The sequence below is a fragment of the Nannobrachium achirus genome, assembly GCF_963921795.1.
Source record: "Nannobrachium achirus genome assembly, chromosome: 11".
NCBI lineage: Eukaryota > Metazoa > Chordata > Actinopteri > Myctophiformes > Myctophidae > Nannobrachium > Nannobrachium achirus.
Genome location: NC_137820.1, coordinates 46,644,261 through 46,661,979, shown reverse-complemented (window position 1 = coordinate 46,661,979; position 17,719 = coordinate 46,644,261). Strand labels below are relative to the sequence as shown.

The 17,719-nt window shown below is 45.5% G+C and overlaps 2 protein-coding genes across 5 annotated transcripts in view; both read right to left on the bottom strand.

The window, feature by feature from the left end:
- LOC308294721 (uncharacterized protein) overlaps positions 1 to 11,705 on the bottom strand; it is a 97,216-nt gene extending 85,511 nt beyond the window's left edge. For all 4 annotated transcript variants that reach the window (XM_080737518.1, XM_080737519.1, XM_080737520.1 and 1 more), the window contains exon 1: positions 8,995 to 11,705. In XM_080737518.1, the coding sequence (XP_080593644.1) occupies positions 8,995 to 11,458 (2,464 nt within the window). In that variant the 5' untranslated portion in view covers positions 11,459 to 11,705. The remainder of the gene's footprint in view (positions 1 to 8,994) is intronic.
- Positions 11,514 to 17,719, bottom strand: part of LOC308294392 (uncharacterized protein) — a gene marked incomplete at its 3' end in the record, with an annotated part of 103,941 nt that continues 97,735 nt past the window's right edge. The window contains exons 9-11 of the mRNA XM_080737124.1: positions 14,386 to 15,256; positions 11,653 to 12,258; positions 11,514 to 11,536 (exon numbers count right to left, since the gene is read on the bottom strand). Of these exons, the coding sequence (XP_080593250.1) occupies positions 11,514 to 11,536; positions 11,653 to 12,258; positions 14,386 to 15,256 (1,500 nt within the window). The remainder of the gene's footprint in view (positions 11,537 to 11,652; positions 12,259 to 14,385; positions 15,257 to 17,719) is intronic.

The window sequence follows — 17,719 nt, the reverse complement described above, 5'->3', positions numbered from 1 at the left end:
TGTACTATCTTTGTGGGGACATGAGGTCCCCACAAAGTAGTAATTCCCTGTCCACACACACACACCCATATGAAAAACATGAAACATACAGTGTATGATGTCCTGTTGCCTTTACGTGTATGCCATGTAATGCATTATATGTCTTATATGCACACTCTTGAAAGTGGCACCTTTCATATTATTCTCATATAAGAGAACAAAGCGATTTACGCATCAAACATGTACAGTATGTGGTACACACACACACGCGACACACACACGTGCGCGCGCGCACGCACGCGCGCGCACACACACACACACACACACACACACACACACACACACACACACACACACACACACACACACACACACACACACACACACACACACACACACACACACACACACACAGGTTTGCAATTGCTACTTTGTGGGGACATTACACATATAGTTTACTATCTTTGTGGGGACATTCCATTCATTTTGAACCCTAACCCTAACCCTAACCCTAACCATTAACCTAACCCCTAAACACCTTGTGGGGACCTATTAATAAGTACCCACAAGGTATTGTGCAAGGATTGTACTATCTTTGTGGGGACATGAGGTCCCCACAAAGTAGTAATTCCCTGTCCACACACACACACACACCCATATGAAAAACATGAAACATACAGTGTATGATGTCCTGTTGCCTTTACGTGTATGCCATGTAATGCATTATATGTCTTATATGCACACTCTTGAAAGTGGCACCTTTCATATTATTCTCATATAAGAGAACAAAGCGATTTACGCATCAAACATGTACAGTATGTGGTACACACACACACGCGACACACACACGTGCGCGCACGCACGCACGCACACACACACACACACACACACACACACACACACACACACACACACACACACACACACACACACACACACACACACACACACACACACACACACACACACACACACACTTGTGTAATAAGACAAAGACAGGGCCAGTGCCCAGGGGTGTCAAACTCATTTAGGTACCTTAGGAGTTGTGTAGAAATGTCCACACAACTCCTCTAAGGTATATTAATGACAAAGTTCAATATTGAAAATGGGTGGTCTTCCCCTTTAAGTAACACATGTGAGTACTTCTTCCATCACTGCCAATGTGTAAGCCATGCTGTAGTGTTGTTTACCACTATAGACCAGTGATTCCAGAACTGTTCAGCTCCAGACCCAAAAGAGACATTAGATGTTTGTCCGGGACCCAAACTAGTGAAAATAGCAGATCTACAAGCACACAAACAACGCGTCGCTTCGCGCCGCATTGATTTTTATTTTTCGAGAGAAACAAGCAACCAGGTCTATGAAAACTACATGCTCACAACGCGTCACATGACACTTTGTGAGCTTGTAGATCTGCTATTTTCAAAAAGAAATCTATAAAGGAAAAAAGACGAAAGGAAGTAGAATTTTAACAACACAAATCTTACTGGGCACAAAATGTTTTCGGATTGGGGGTGGGGGGGGGCAAATAAATGAAAAAAGAGAAAAGAGGTTGAGAACCATTGATTTAAATAAGGTTAGGAAGCATGAAACCCAAATAAGCAACCACACTTGAGAAACAATCAGTCTACATGTATATGTGCAGCCTTTGACTAACGGTTGCCAGACTGCCTGCCTGGGGCAAGTAAAAAAACAAACAAACATTGTTTCCTGCCTGGTTGTCCATGTGAATTATTGCTGGGTTTTAATTTGCTTTCTTTCTTCTTTAAGTGTTCTTTACCGACTGGAAAGCTACCTTATTGTGTTCGCTATTCACACAACATGAGATATGTGTTAAACTCTCTCTCTGTAAGGTCACAAATGTAACATTGTTATTTGTTAATACATTATTGATTATGAATCAATACCAGCGATCAATAACAGCCATGCACTCTCTTCTGACTCTTGTCATCTCTGCCTGGTAGAAAAGTCATAAAACCCTTAATTTTTCTCACTGCACAATGCGGCTGCACTGTACGGATTAATAGCGTTTTGTAGCGATTATTCGGTACAAACATGTTTTTTATATTTGCTCAGATCAACAAATCGAAAAACCATTTAGGCTAAGCGTTACTTAAATACTTAAATGTTATACTTTGTCACATATCTCTGACTGTGACCCCAGAGACCAGAAGGACGACTAGTGCGTCACAGTGTTATGCAAGAGTAATGAGAATAGCAGATCTACAAGCTCACAACGCGTGGCATTAATCAATTAGTTTTAAACTTTTGCACCCTAGTGTTGACACCCAAGCGATATTATCGTTTATCGTGATAAAAAACAATCACGATAATCATATCGTGGAGATTTAATTTGTCGTGATATTGTCCTCCGTCATGCATTGGGATCAATTCATCTTTTATTTGCCGAGCTGCATATCCGGTACCACTTAACCCCCCCCCCCCCGCGCGCTGCGAAGCGTTGTGAGCTTGTAGATCTGCTTGTAGATCTGCTATTTTTTGGCAAATGTTAAGCCCCAGGATAATGGATGTTGGGGATATTTTAATTATCGCGATAATATCATAAATCGCGATTTCTTTGGTCACAATAATCGTGATATGAAATGTTCATATCGTCCCATCCCTACAGTGGCATTGTTGCCATCTCTGATCTCTTCATCAGCTCGTCTCACACCAAATAGCTGTCATAGTAGTCTGCGGGCGTTAGCTCTCTAAGCGATGACAAGCTTCTGTGAACAGGTTTGAGTGACAAATAGTTTGACAAAGATTATTTCTGGCGATTACATAAGCCACTGAAGAGAGACAATGGTGTAATTATGTTTACATAAAGAGTGGCTCTCTGCAAGGTCGGTCATTCAGAACAGTAAATTCACTGCACCTCAGTGGTGGAAAAAGTACTCTGATTTTTTACTTCAGTAAAAGTATCAATACTGCAATGTAGATATACTCTGTTTCAAGTAAAATCTGGAATTCAAAAAGTACTTAATTCTACTAAAAGTAGGCCTACAAAAATATTGGCATCAAAATGTACTCCAAAAGTAGAAAGTACTCATTATGCAGATTGTCCCATATGCTTGTAGATCGGCTATTATCAAATGGCCGAAATGTATAGGGCTGAAGTGGTTAATATATGTATTGTAATAATAATCAAAACCTACAAAGTAACTAAAGTTTCCAAATGATTGCAGTGGCGTCAAAGTACAATATTTGCCTCTGAGATGTAATGGAGTAGAAGTAAAGGTATTGAAAATTGGAAATACTTTAGTAAGGTAAAAGTACCTCAAAACTGTACTTACGTACAGTACTTGAGTAAATGTACTTAGATGCGACCGAAGGTCGCAGTTTACCATGAGAAATGTCACAGCTTGTCTCCGTGTGTGTACACATTTTCACAGTCTATGGTTTGGTTCCCTTGACACATCACTGTGACATCACAGGTGATATCACAGGTGACATCACCTACGTAAAAGTCCATATATAGAGATCCCATCACTGTCACTCTGTGCCACATCACTGTGACTCAGACTCATCAGAATGGTAGAAAGTTTACCATGAGAAATGTCACAGCTTGTCTCCATGTAGACGTGTTTGTACACATTTTTATGGGTTGGTTCCTTTGACACATCACTGTGACATCACAGGTGATAACACAGGTGACATCACCTATGTAAAAGTCCATATATGGGTATTCCCCGCCGATATATGATTGGCAGCGAGGTCGCATGTCGTCCTGAGGCGTCTTACTAGTTAAGGCCACTTTTAACCGCACAGATTCGGCGACGATTCGGCGGCGGAAGGCGGCGGAAAACGTCTGTTGCCGAACGGGAGCTCATCGTCAGGTTTTCGGCAGCGGGTCGGGAACCTTATCGACCGAAAACTGGAAAACTGGACTTGCTCAGTTTTGTTCAGTCGCCCCTCGCCGTCGGTAAGATTGAGGGAGTTGTAGAATAGTTTACTACTGCTCCAAAACCAAGCCAAAACAAGCCAGAGACATTTTCCCGTCGCATATTTTTACTAAATACCATATTCTCAATCTCAACTCTCAATTCCTATTCCAATCGGATCCAAAGCAAAGCTAGTAGTAGGCTAGTAATAGTCCATCAAGTGCCCGTGTTGTTGTTTTCTTTTTTTTCCTCCTCTGCACGGAGAACAGAGCTGCCTCCGGCCGGGTTAGGGTTGCCAGATTCTGTGAGTGAAATACGCGACCAGGTCTATGAAAATAAGCCCAAAAGCGCGACCAGTTTCACCTCTGAACTCTATTACATTAGTTATTTTATAAAATAATGTTGAAAGCAAGGCCAAATAAGCAACTACACTTCAGAAACAAGCCCAAACAAAAGCAACCCACACAACTAGCAACATTATAGGAAAACAGGATCAACGTTGCTTATAAGGAGCAGACCTGGCACCACTGCCATACAGTAACTACAGTCGGCGTCGTCTGAAAAAAATAAAATAAAAAATAAGTGCTTAGTTTTTTGCAGTTCTTTGCAGTCTGTGTACAGTCAGAAGGAGTCTCCTGTAGGCTGTTTGGTGTGTAGACACCTTTACTTTACACCACTGCTTCACCTAACGTGACAGACTAAGAAGATTTTGTGAAAACATTTGTCCTGTCCCTTTAGTGTGGTATATTTGCTAAGCAAACATTAACAGAAGTCAAGTGACTTGACTTCTGACTTCAGTTGACGCTACTGGCCCATAGAAAAATGGTTGGCTGTTGGTATACAGTGCATACATTACTATTAGTATTTACAAAATGTTGTTTTTAATTGGTTTTCCTCACTGAAAAAAAGGTAGTCGACGAACATTCGGCGCCAGAGTTTTAGTCTACGAAGTCAACACCGGCGGTAACGATACATATGATTGCTGTTCACGTCGCATAGCAAAAGGGGAGAGCAGCCGTTTGCAGTTTGTCCAAGTACGTACACTTAAAGAGTGTTAGAGGTTAAACGTGGTTAACCATAGCACTGACGTCATACAAATTAACACTGCAGTGCATATCACGAGTGTTTGGAGACAGCCACAGTATCGCACTGTGCAGTGTGCACTGTGTACGTGTGGAGCAACAAACTGATGTCAGTGCTTGAACACAGCGTACAAAGCCGACCATGTCATTAACAGCCTACAAGGTGGAACAGGGTCTAAATAAAGTTAAATAGTCATCATCTGTTCTTTCTGGCTACTGAACTGTGGTTTCCTAGAAGTCTGCTGATCGGGCTGACATTTCAGAGCAACGCATATTGCCCCTGGGCCACTAAAAATGAAAGTGGAACTTACCTAAGGAGTATGGTCTATACAGGTATAACGCAAAGCCTTGTTTCGCCCTCAACCACTAGTCTGGACTTGAGTTACAGCTGTACTTTGCTCTTTTTGCTCTACACCAAACGTCAAGGTTTACAGAAATGTCACGCGGCCACTTTGTAAATTTGCTATTTTTGAAATTTTGAGTTTTTAAACATCACATCCCTAACACACACACACACACACACACACACACACACACACACACACACACACACACACACACACACACACACACACACACACACACACACACACACACACACACACACACACACACACACACACACACACACACACACACACACACACACACACACACACGGCCCAACACATATATGACACATATCATCTCTGTCGGGTTTAAACCCCATATGTCCAAAACTGTTACTTTTCAGGATTCAAATTCAAAAGCATTGAAAGTAGCAGATCGATAAGCTAAAAGCGTGTCGCCTGGCGCCCCGTTTTGAGCTTGTAGATCTGCTACTTTTGGTGCTTTTGGGTGACGCTGTAGCATGATCAAGTGGGTCGTTGATTTAGGGGAAAACTAAAAGTTAGATTATGGAAATAAGAGGTTTCTGCCCGACAGCGACCATATGCTATACTGTACATACAGTACAGAGTCAAATGAACACACGCACGCACGCACGCACGCACGCACCACACACACACACACACACACACACACACACACACACACACACACACACACACACACACACACACACCATTTCTCAGTCTGCCTCTAGTTGACTGTCTACTGTAAGTCTTGGTGACATCATGTTGCCTGGATACCGTGCCCCAAACAAACACTGGAGTTAAGTCAACACAACTGACACACACGTGCACACTGCTGCACACACACAAAGAGCAAATGGCAATGCCCGAAGATAGCCAGCAACACACACTCTCCCTCTCTCTAACACATGCGCGCACACTGCACACACACACAGTGGTGGGAAAAAGTGCAACATTTTGTAAGTGAAAGTATCAACACCCTATCGAGGAATTGTCTGTGCAAGTACAAGTATTCAAAATGTACTTGAGTAAACGTACACAAGTATTGGCATCAAAATATACTTATAGTACCGGAAGAAAAATTACTCATTATCCAGAATGTGCTGTTTCATAGAGAACAAAATTATGTATAAATGTATTAAAATCTTTTGAAAATAGCAGATAGATCTGCTAATAGCCAAAGTTGAAATAGCGCTAATGCAAATAGTGACATGTTTTGTAATAATAATTCAAATCTACAAAGTAACTAGTAGTAACTAAAGTTTTCAAATACTTGCAGTGGAGTACAATATTTGCCTCTGAGATATAGTAGGAGTAAATGTATTGACATTTGTAAATACTCCAGTAAAGTAAAAGCACATTAAAGTTATACTTAACCCATTTAGAACGGGCACACATTATGGTGTATCATTATTTTATGCTTTAACTATTGAAAAATAGCAGATATACAAGCTCACAGCGCGGCACCGAGTGCCGCGCTGCGAGCTTGTAGATCTGCTATTTTTGAATTTTGACCCGATTCTATAAGTGTCTTTTGAATCCTTCTAAGATTTTTTGAAAAGCCTATGTTTCTATGTCAGCAATCTGGCTAGCCATCGTCAAAGAAAAGGTCCTTTTCACTTAACTGGAGCTCAGTTAGTCTGTTCTTGAGAGACTACTATGTCAGTGGTTCTCAAACCTTTTCATGTGAAGGACCCCCAAAATAATATTTATTTGGCCACGGACCGCCATCTCAAAATATCTAATTCCAGGGACCCCCCTGAAGCAAAATTTGAGTTACAAACGTTCGCTTTGAAAATACATATATTCAAAGATTTGCACACATTTTCATGACTTTAAAAAGAATAACAGATCTACAAGCTCGCAGCGCAGCACTCGGTGCAGCGCTGTGAGCTTGCATATCTGCTATTTTTCACTGGTTAAGTACAGTACTTGAGTACTTGGGCAACACACGCATGAGCCTGCACACAAGCACGCGCACACACACACACCCACCCACGGACACACCCACCCACGGACACCCACCCACCCACCCACACACACACACACACACACACACACACACACACACACACACACACGGACACACACGGACACCCACACACCCACGGACACCCACACACAGACGATCATTATATGGTCTTAATGAGATTAGCCTGCAGGGCCCCATGGCTTCCCCTCATTGATTGGTTGTGAACAATCATCAGATTATCAAAGAGAGCAGAGTGCTGGGGGCCCACGGGGACCAGAGGGGTCACTAAATATCACAGCACACACAAGGACAACACAAAGCCATTGTGTTTCTGTCAAATCACCCCACTGAGGCTGGGCTCAGCAGGCTATTTTTATGGCTTTTATGCCATTCCTGCTTCCGTAGATATACTGCCAAAATAAGTTCAGGGAACACTTTGTACCCTCGATTTTCTTTTCTTTTTTCTTTTTTTTTGTTGGGAGCACGCACGCTGTCTGGAGGAAAGCTCGTATCTCCAAAACCCCGTTAGTTTTCAGGAAATGGAATGGAAAGTGAAAATATATATATTTGTACTACTTTTGAGAAATACTCTTGTATGGTGAACAAAATGTAAATGGATATACAAGGTTTCTGCCTGACAGCAACGGTGCAGTTTTCGTGAGTATTGTATTTGTAATACTATTACAACACAATGTCCATATCACCAGCCCTACAGTGACTATTACTGCGTCTCCAATAAGGCTGTTTGTGAGTGTGGGCTTTTATTTGTGTATAGGCCAGTGATGCTTTATTTCAAGGACCCCAGTTTGTGTTGTGTCTCACAGTTCCATGTGTAACCCTTGATGCATATACTGTACTGTGTATATACTGTATACCAGGGTTCCCCAATAGGCGGCCCACGGGCCATTTGCAGCCCGCGGGGGGCTACTGTCTGGCTCACACCAACCCCAGTAATAATGGTGGTATAAGAGCAGCAACAACACCAGTATATCGTCATTGTCGGGTGGAAATCTCGTATCTCCAAATTTGTACATTCTTTCGCAAATCATACAAGGCCGTCGCACAAAAGTAGTGAAAACAGCAGATCTACAAGCACACAACGCCTCGCGGTGTGTGCTTGTAGATCGTCTGTTTTCACTAGTTTAAATCGTTTTTAAAATGATAAATGCGAAACGAACGGTTTTGGACATACAATATTTTCACCCGACAACGACGATATATGACCTATTGCTGGAGTAGCGGGAACGCCACCGCCGCCCCCTGCAATGTTGTGGCCCTCGGCTTGGTACCCTAGAAATAATTCGGCCCTTGGGGAAAACTAATTGGGGAACCCTGTTGTACTGTGTATATACTGTATACTGTACCTTTATGCATGTACGTATGTGAGTGAGAGGGCAGTGGAATCACCTTTATTAAAAAAAAAAGTGATCTAACTCTGAGAGTACGGTACGGTAAGAAAAATGACCCGCAAGAATCCATTCTTATGCTCTCAGCATTGAATTAACACTCAGAACTACAGTGCAAAAGAGAGTGGGAATAGATGAGGGACACACACGCACAAGCACACGCACACGCACACGCACACGCACACACACACACACACACACACACACACACACACACACACACACACACACACACACACACACAGATGCAGCAGAGAGAGACATTAGGGTTTTCATTAGGGCTGATTAGGGCTTTAATTGATCTAATAAACCATTTACCTTCCTGAGAGCTCTTGCTTCCGTGTTGCTCCTCCTCCTCCTCCTCCTGCTGCTTGGCTCTGGCTCTCTCTCTCTCCTTCCATCCGTCCACTGTATCCAGAGTCAATGAGTGTGTCTGTGGGCCTGGAGACATGTCGTCCATACTATCCACAGGACTGGCCTGGTGGCCGTGGCACCACAACGTACCACCACCGCTACCAACCGCCACAGGGTCGCTGGCAACAAGCCCCGGCCCCGGTAGTGGCTGGGACGATTCAGCATCGCCGTGTGCAAAATCGCCCAAAAAGTCGCTCTCGCTACATCTGCGCGGCGCTGGGTGCACCACGTCGCCTTTACACTCCTCAGGCTCTCGGCTAACGACACCTCCAGCCTGCTCTTCCGCGTCCGCAGCTTCTCCTTTGCAGACGGAGTCGTGAGCGTCTACGACGTGGTCTGCCCCGTGGCCCAGCTCGCTCTCAGTAGTAATGTCGGACGCAGAAGTGCCGTGGCCTTCTACCTGTGACTGTGCGTGACTGTGGTGGTTCTCCTCTAACAGTGATCCTAGCCCATCCTCAGCCATCTCTCCTCGGCCCTCTGTCTCCGTCGTGCAAACAGGCTTGTCGTTGGACACCCGGTTGTCAGCATTGCGCTCTCCAGCTGTCTGATTGGTCGGGGGGTCCTGTCCCGTGTCTACTACAGGGCAAGGCTGCGGGCTGGCATCTCCCTGCACCGGCTCAGCGGCTGTCACCATGTCACTTGTTAAAGGTGTGATGGTAGCCTGTGCCTCTCTGCCTACTTCACTATTTGAACATGCTTGGAGTTCTTCTGGAATTGTTACGGGACTAATCGCCTCTGTGTCTGGCTGTGTCAACAACACGATGTACGATTTGGTTGACAGTTCAGCATGACTGGCCTGCTCTGTGAAACCAGCTTGTGTAGTAGGGGAGTCTGACGGCACCTTCTGTGGTGGCAGTGCGCTATCTTTTGTATCTTGTGTGTCGCTGTGTGACAACGTCACAGCATCCGAATTGAGTGCCAGTGTTGCCGTCTCTTCTCTTTCTGACCTTGTCAACATCACAATATCGGATGCAACAACCTGCCCAGCATCAGGATACATTAGTCCAGCATGTGACTCATTTTTTAATCGGTTCTTTGTCTCAGCCGGTACCTTGGAGTCAACCTGTTGGCCGTTCACCAGTGCTGGGACGCTAGCACGCTCTATGACTGACTGCGCTATAGCTGCGTCCAGGTTGTTATCAGACTGAAAGCCTGCTAACAGGTTAGCCAGCTCTATGTTAGCAATGGCTGATGCTATGGCTACGGTCACAACAGCTACTGATGTTGCAGCTAGCTCCTCTGTGTAGCGCCGTTCTTTCTCGGCCTCTGTGAAGTTCAACTCCTTAGCCATTTCCTCCCCTCTGCCTGTCTCGCGTTCCTCTGTGTCTAAGACAGGTAATTCCTCACCTTTCTCCTTCTCCATCCCTTTATTGTCCTCGCCAACTCTCTCTTCATTTAGTTTCCCCTCCCCGGTTCCCTCTCTCGTTCCCACCTCACTCTCTCCGTCTGCTTTTTTCTTTCCCTCGCTCGCGTTCCCCTCGTTCTGTCCGGCGCTGAGCGACCCATCAGCTGAACAATGCTCTGGGTATTCCCTTCCACTCATTTCGGCGCTTCCTTCCTGTTTTGGAAACATTGGCGAAGCATCCGTTGTTCCCTCAAACAGTAGGCCGTCTGCTGCTCGAACACGCTCTTCACATCCCACGGCTCCCGTTCGCAGTACAGATCCCACACATTCCACAACATGCTCCACAGGTTGTACGGGGCTGACAGGGCTTGCAGCGCCTGCCGCAGTCGTGTTACATTCAAGATGTTCTCCATAATCCACAGTTTCAAGTACAGATCCCAAAGTCCCTGCTGACGTCGTAGGCTCTGTAGAATCTACACGCTCCAAATTTAGCTTAGGACATTCTGGAAGTTCAGTGAGGCTCCTACCTTCCGTGTGTTCGCCGTGGCCAAAATGTTTGAGAGGAAGTTCCTCCTGATAGCCAGTAGCTTCCATCGGCGTCAGTTTTTCATCAGCTACAGTAAAATCATTGAATTCTGATAAACGGATGGATTCCGTGTCAGTGCTCGATGTTCCCAATTCCACAGGCTTGACGTTCTCCTTCCATTCCACGGGTTCCACGGCATCATCTTGCGGTAATTCCTCCGATTCTGACGCTTCTGCCACCACAGTTCCTGTACTTTCCATTCCTCCGTTGCCAGTTTGACCAACGTCTGGTGCGGTGCCCGCAGCGTCTGCGATTGAGAGGCTGCGAGCGAGTCCAGGAGAGTCCCTGCCCTCAGTCTGGCAGGGCAGATGCATGCTGCACGCGTCAGCTTCCCTTCTCAACACTGACTCAGAGCTGCTGGGAGCCTGGGACTCAGCGCTTCCTGTTTTAGCCTCCGTGCTTTCTGTGTCTGTCTGTCTCACTTCTGCCTGTCTCATTCTCCCTGGCCCAGGTCCCCCTCCCCCTCCCCCAGCGTGTCTCTCTCTCTCTGTCTCAGTGTGGCTCTGTGTGTCTATCTGGCTCTGTGACTCCACGCTGGAGCTGGAGCTAAGCTTGGCCTCCCTGGCTCCCTTCTTCCCCCTCTTTCTCCTCCTTTTCCTCCTCCCCTCCTTCTCCTCTGCCCTCTCTTCACTCCCTCCCTTCTCGTCCCCAATCTCCTCTTCTCTCTCTTCGGCCTCTCCGCTCTCCCTGTTGCAGCTGGCCCTCACGCTGTCCTTATCGAGTGCCTGTCTACTTCCCTCGACCTCTCCGGCCGGCCCTCCCTCTCGCCCGTCCTCTCCTCCCCCTTCCTCCTCCTCCTCCTCCTCCACTCTTTCTTCCTCCCGCTGCTGTGTTCTGTGGACTTCCTGTCTTTGTGCGCCGGGCCCATGTGACGGTTGTGGCTGCGTTCCAGCAGCACAGGGCTGACTGACAGCTGATGACAGACCGTGCTGGAATGGCTGCTGAGTGTTAACGTCCAGTAGCACGGAGCTCTGGCCGCCCGTCTGCTCCTGCACGTCTACGTTTTCAGAGTCGTCGTCGTCGTACCAGACGGTCTGCGAGACCGCCTCCTTCTCACGCCAGTCCGGTACGATTCCCAAGTCGCCGTCCCTCCATAACTGCGTCCGGGGCTTCCCCTCCGTCCCCGGGGACTTGGGGCTGCCTTGCTGGCCCAGCTGAGGGCTCTGGTTTCCGGCGTCAGGTTGGGTCGTCTCCTCCTGGTCGGACTGGCTGTCCTGGGACTGTGCTTGTCCCATGGCTGCAGATGAGAGGAAGAGAGGAAGTTGTTTAACCACATTAAACATTTAAACTTTAACCACTATTCTTAGAGAAACAGACTTGAGTCACAACTGTACTTGGATTGCCTTTTCCAGTCTACACAAAATCTCGTAGTAAAAAAAAATGCTGATCTACTAACTCACAACGCATTGCGTTGCGATGCACTGTGAGCTTGTAGATTGGCTATTTTTGGCTAATGTTCCCACCTATAATATGGATGCTGGGGTTCAAGTGGTTATGCCCCACAAAATGTTTTTGTTCAGTTGTATCCCACTCTAGATTCTAAGATTTTATTTAATTTATTTTATTTTTTACTGTACTGTACAGCCCTTTGTAGTTGCAGTCTTATGTATGAAAAGTGCTATCTATCTAAAAATGTACGGAATCTGGGTCTGAATGTGCATAACTCTCGCACCGGCTGACAGATTGACTTCAAACTTGCTTTATGTAACCATCTCTCACTCTCACTCTCACTCTCTCTCTCACACACACACACACACACACACACACACACACACACACACACGCACACGCGCACACACGCACACACGCACACGTGTCACCGAGGACCCAAGGGTCTGTTGTGTTGTGCCGAGTGGGAATTTGGTAGGACCAGTGGTTGTCCAGAACCACAAAATGTAAATATCTGTCCATGTCCCAATGAATGGCCTTATTATGGAGATCTCCATATCAAATGGACCGTCTGTCTGTGTCCCTGTGTGCAGGGACCCCCGCAACCTTTTAGATTCCATATAGTTTCATTGTTTGACAGCACAATTATCTATATTATTATATTTTGGATTCATGTTAATGTGGGTTTTCAGATATTTAACCACTTGAACCGTCAATACTTAATAAACTTGACCTTTCACTGTACTTAGTCTGCTCTTTTCCCCCTCCAAAGCTCTTTGCCAAAAATAGCCGATCTACAAGCTCACAACGTGAGCTTGTAGATCTGCTATTTTTGGCTAAAGTTCTCAGAACATGGACGAGAGGGTTCAAGTGGTTAATATAAAAAAGGGGAGAAAAAACAAGTTTCTATCACACAGAGATTTGGAGGACCCCCTGTAGTAACTCTGAGGACCCCCTATGGGTCCCGGACCCCCTGTTAAAGACCCCTGCTATACATACAACGAAAACAATAACAAACATTTTAACCACATTGCAAAGTCATAAATGCAAATAAATATAGTGTTACATGAAAACGGTGCAGTTACTATGCAGTGTCCTCAGGTGTCTCTATTGTACTCTGACAACGGGCACAACGGGTATTACATAACCAGAGGGGCATGTGTTGCTTTCCCAACAGGCATCAATCGCCCTAGAAATAAAGCTCATTGTCATTATCATTAATCCGTTACTCTATTCATGTTCTGTTTAGTTTCCTGCTGGGTGTTCATTGCAGAACATCCTACCGTCTATTTTTAAAGTAAACCAGCCGGTTCTTGTTCTTGACACAGCTAAACTCTTGAGCGGTCTAAAAAAAATAAAAGGAAAACCCCTCACTCTCACACTCGAGCACGTGGTTTCTCTGCGAACTTCTTCATTTGAATTCTGTACCACTACACCTCAGGTTTTTATCGAAATATTGAAAATTAGGCAAAAATAGCCATAAATGTGAGCACTTCAACAGTACAAGGTATGACACTTGCTATGTTAGTTTACCCGTAGGGAAAGCTTTTTTCACATAGGTATTAACAGGTAGTGCAGAATAAATTTACATTCAAATGTGAGAGTAACTGTTGCTCGATTAACTAATGATTTTGAAGAAAAAAAATTGTGTCAACCTACAAGCTCACAATGTTACAAGCTACAAACCAATCTAAAAGCTCACAAGACGTCACAGTGTGACGCCTTGTGACCTTGTAAATCTGTTATTTTTGCGTGGCACCGTTTTACAACAAATTAAAATAAGTAAAATATATAAATATATGTTTTGTTGATATATAAATTAACAAAAAAAAAAAGTAAAATAGTGTTCTCAATGATTCGGTTAATCTAAAACGTAATCAATAGAATAATAATTTTTTTAAAAAACTATCAACAGTTGCAGCCCCAATTCAGTGCTGTGGGAGTGAGAGGGCAGAGTGACAGCGTCTAAACTCACCTCTCCTCTGTGTTGCCGGGTGTACAAAAGCAGGGTCCTGTCCGGCCCCCGTGTGTGCGACGTGTCCTTGTGGACCGGCCCTAAAGTCTGCCCTGTTGTTTGTCTCTGTCGACGTCTCTGCTGCTTCTCCTTCGGAAGCGCCGAGGCCAAGTTTCAGGCTCCCTCCTTCCTGTTTTTCTACCGCGGCGGTGGTAGTATCCTCGGCAACCGGCCTCCGTCCATCCCACTTCCCCTCTCCGCTGCCACAGCAGAGCTCTGACAATGCTTTGGAGGGGATCGGAGTTCCCTCTTCCCCTGGAGCGCCTCCTCCTCCTCCTCCTCCTGCTGCAGGTCTCCTCGTCGACCCCTCCTCCTCCTCGCAGCCCAACACCACGGGCTCTGTGGGCAACGGAGCTCCTACAATCCCAACGTTACTTCCTGTATTCTCTGCACGGTTCCTCGCAGCGGCCTCAGAAGTCTCCTTGACGCTTTGGTTTTCGTTTGCTCCGCTTTTTGCGTGCTTCTTTGCGGTTCGTTTTCTGTGCTTTCTGCTGCGGGCACTGTGCGTGTGCGAAGCAGAGGCACTGGCGGCTTCCTGTTCTGTATTTTTATCGTGGCGGTGACGACTCCCCGTTGCACAGGAAGAGGTGACACTGGTGGCCGGGGCAGATGCCACCGCTACTCCGTCCTTTATCGCTTCCACTGGAGGTGGACTTTCTTGTTTGTCCGTCACCTCAGAGCCACAGCGCTCCGCTTTGTTGTCCTCTGGTTGGCCGTTAGAGCAGGACCGCGTCCTGGAAACAGGGCTTCCCGGCTCCTGATAGGGGGAGGAGAGGCGTGGGAAGAACGCAGCCGTCGGAGCGCAGATGTCTCTGCGGCCTCCTTCATTTACCTGCAAGAAAAATAAGAAGAGGGGGAAAATGTAATAAAAAAGTAAAAACAAAATGATACTTTTAGTTTTCAAAAACAATATTAAACACTTGCACCCAAGCATGGGGGAACATTAGCTGAAAATAGCAGATCTAACAAGCTCCAGTTTACTACAGTAAGTCTAGAGGGTTTAAGACTGGTTGTGACTAGTTGATCTTCAAGCTCTTGCGACCTGTTGTGAGCTTGTATATCAGCTATTTGTGGCATGATGACATTGACATTTCTCCCTGAAACATTGTCCTCTTCACTCCTAGCCTGATTTCAAGACTCTACGCTGGAGCTTAAGAGTCTGAGCCTGTCTGCATACTATTTGATTGAAAAGGGGAGGGGATTTCAAATTTGAAATTCCCAATCACAAGCGATCTGGTGGGAGGGGTTGTGTTTGACTTTTGCACACAAAACAATCCCTCCTCCCCCTCCCCTCAATGACATGCACCCAACAGGTCACTGTCTTTGATGTTTCACTGATTAGAGAGAATCACTAACGAGCTATTCGACACTTGTATGGCTCAATCAATGACTGCCCTTTTGAAGTTCAAAGGGAGCAATTAAGAACTCTGGTGAGCCACGCAGCCACCCCTCCCTCCACTGTGTCTGTTGATTTTCACCCCACCCCCCCTCTCTCTTGCTTTGAATTCATTGGTCGGTTTCGCTCGGTTTGAGAGGTTTTCGTTAGCAAGAGCCACGTCATATGACACATCCAGACCAAGAGATGCAGTTCACTCAGAGAGTGGGCGGGTCTATTGGCTGGAGCCAGGCTACTTCACTCCTATCACTTCAAGAGCTGACAACACTGATTTCACCCAGTCATCCACAGATTCACCAACAATTTTAACCACAAAACGAAGTGACTGCTATCCAAGGCTTCTTGCATGCAGCACTGTCAGTATGGTTAGACAAAGGGCAACTTCAGTTACAACTGGGCGTTCCAACTCTTAATTAAGTGTAAATATCAACCACTAATGGTGCTGCACTGATATTAGACATATATATTCAGGGCTAGTCATAATAGGGACAATATTCAACAAAAATAGGCGAACAACATTCACCGAAAATATGTTTGATGTAAGGGGGAAAAGATAGGGACACGGTCAACAAAGTATATAGCGTCTAAGTGGTTCACAACCAATTATCCACGGCAGAAATTGGCACAGAATTCACCATTTGTATGTCTAGCAATAAGATAATAGATAGTTGTTGTTCTTTCACTTGGCCGACTGCCTACTTGTAATGACACCCGTCGTCTGGCATCTAAAGCGTTACTCCGTAAGAAGGCGAGCAGAGCCTGCAGCTGGGTAATATAAATCCAGGGAAGCTCATGCCAATACTATGAATTGACAGGCAGCTGTAAAGTGCACAAACCAGTTTACGTTGTTGTCGGGGTATTTGCCAAGTGCACTCGCACATACCTGGAATTCACCCACTGCAGTTAACCCGTCCTAACTATCAGGAGCAGCTACTCAAGGACCTTCCCATTCCCAAGTGGCCGCTCTACCTCCTCCATGGGCCACTGCCCCCTTGTCAGTGAGCTATTAGACTGTGCTTAACAACGCGGCCGGAGTGTACTTTATGTCTTAATAAGTTGTTGCTGTCTGGCAGAAACCTTTTTGGCTTTTCTGCCTTAAAAGTTTTAAGTGGAGACGGACGGGAAACAGGGAGAGAGAGAGAGCTGGGGAGAGACCGTCGGGAACGGGACTTGAACCCGCAATGCACTGTCAGGCTACACGAGACGCCAGCAGTCTAGGCCATATTTCCGTGAGATTAATGCCCTACTTCATCATACAAGGATTTTTTTGAATAGAGTACTTATAGCACTGCAGAGGGCGGGTGTGTTTGTCTGTGTCCAGGTGACACTCGTTGGCGCTCGTTAATGTTATATGCAGCAAGGCAATTATGCTTCTGCACTGTCAAATAGGCCTACGTTTAATCTAAAATGAGTGGGACTCAAATGACCACCAGAATCCCACGACATCGCTGTATTATATAAGATTTATTAGATATTATATTGATACTATAGCTATTTTATTGTATTAGATATGTTACCTGACAATTAGTTGACTTATTTTGGTGAAAAAGCCAGCGTACTGTATATCGGTATCGGTTAATATATCGTTATCGGAAATTAAGAGTTGGGCAATATCTGTATATCGGTTATCGGTAAAAAAAAAAAAAGTCAATACTGGACATCCCTACATACAAGAGTGTCTCCAAAAAGTATAGAAAGAATCAGATCTACAAAATGAAGAAACAAAATGTGTCTTCAATACAGTCTATGTTTCTATCTTCAGACCCCCCCCCCCCCCCCTACAGTTCATCAGCAATGGATTGGCTCAGTACCTTGTCCTGTGTTGTGTCTCCACACGTGGGTCAATTACAGGAAAGAGACAAAGCCAAAAAAAATGGAAGGTATAAAGGTTTCAGTAGG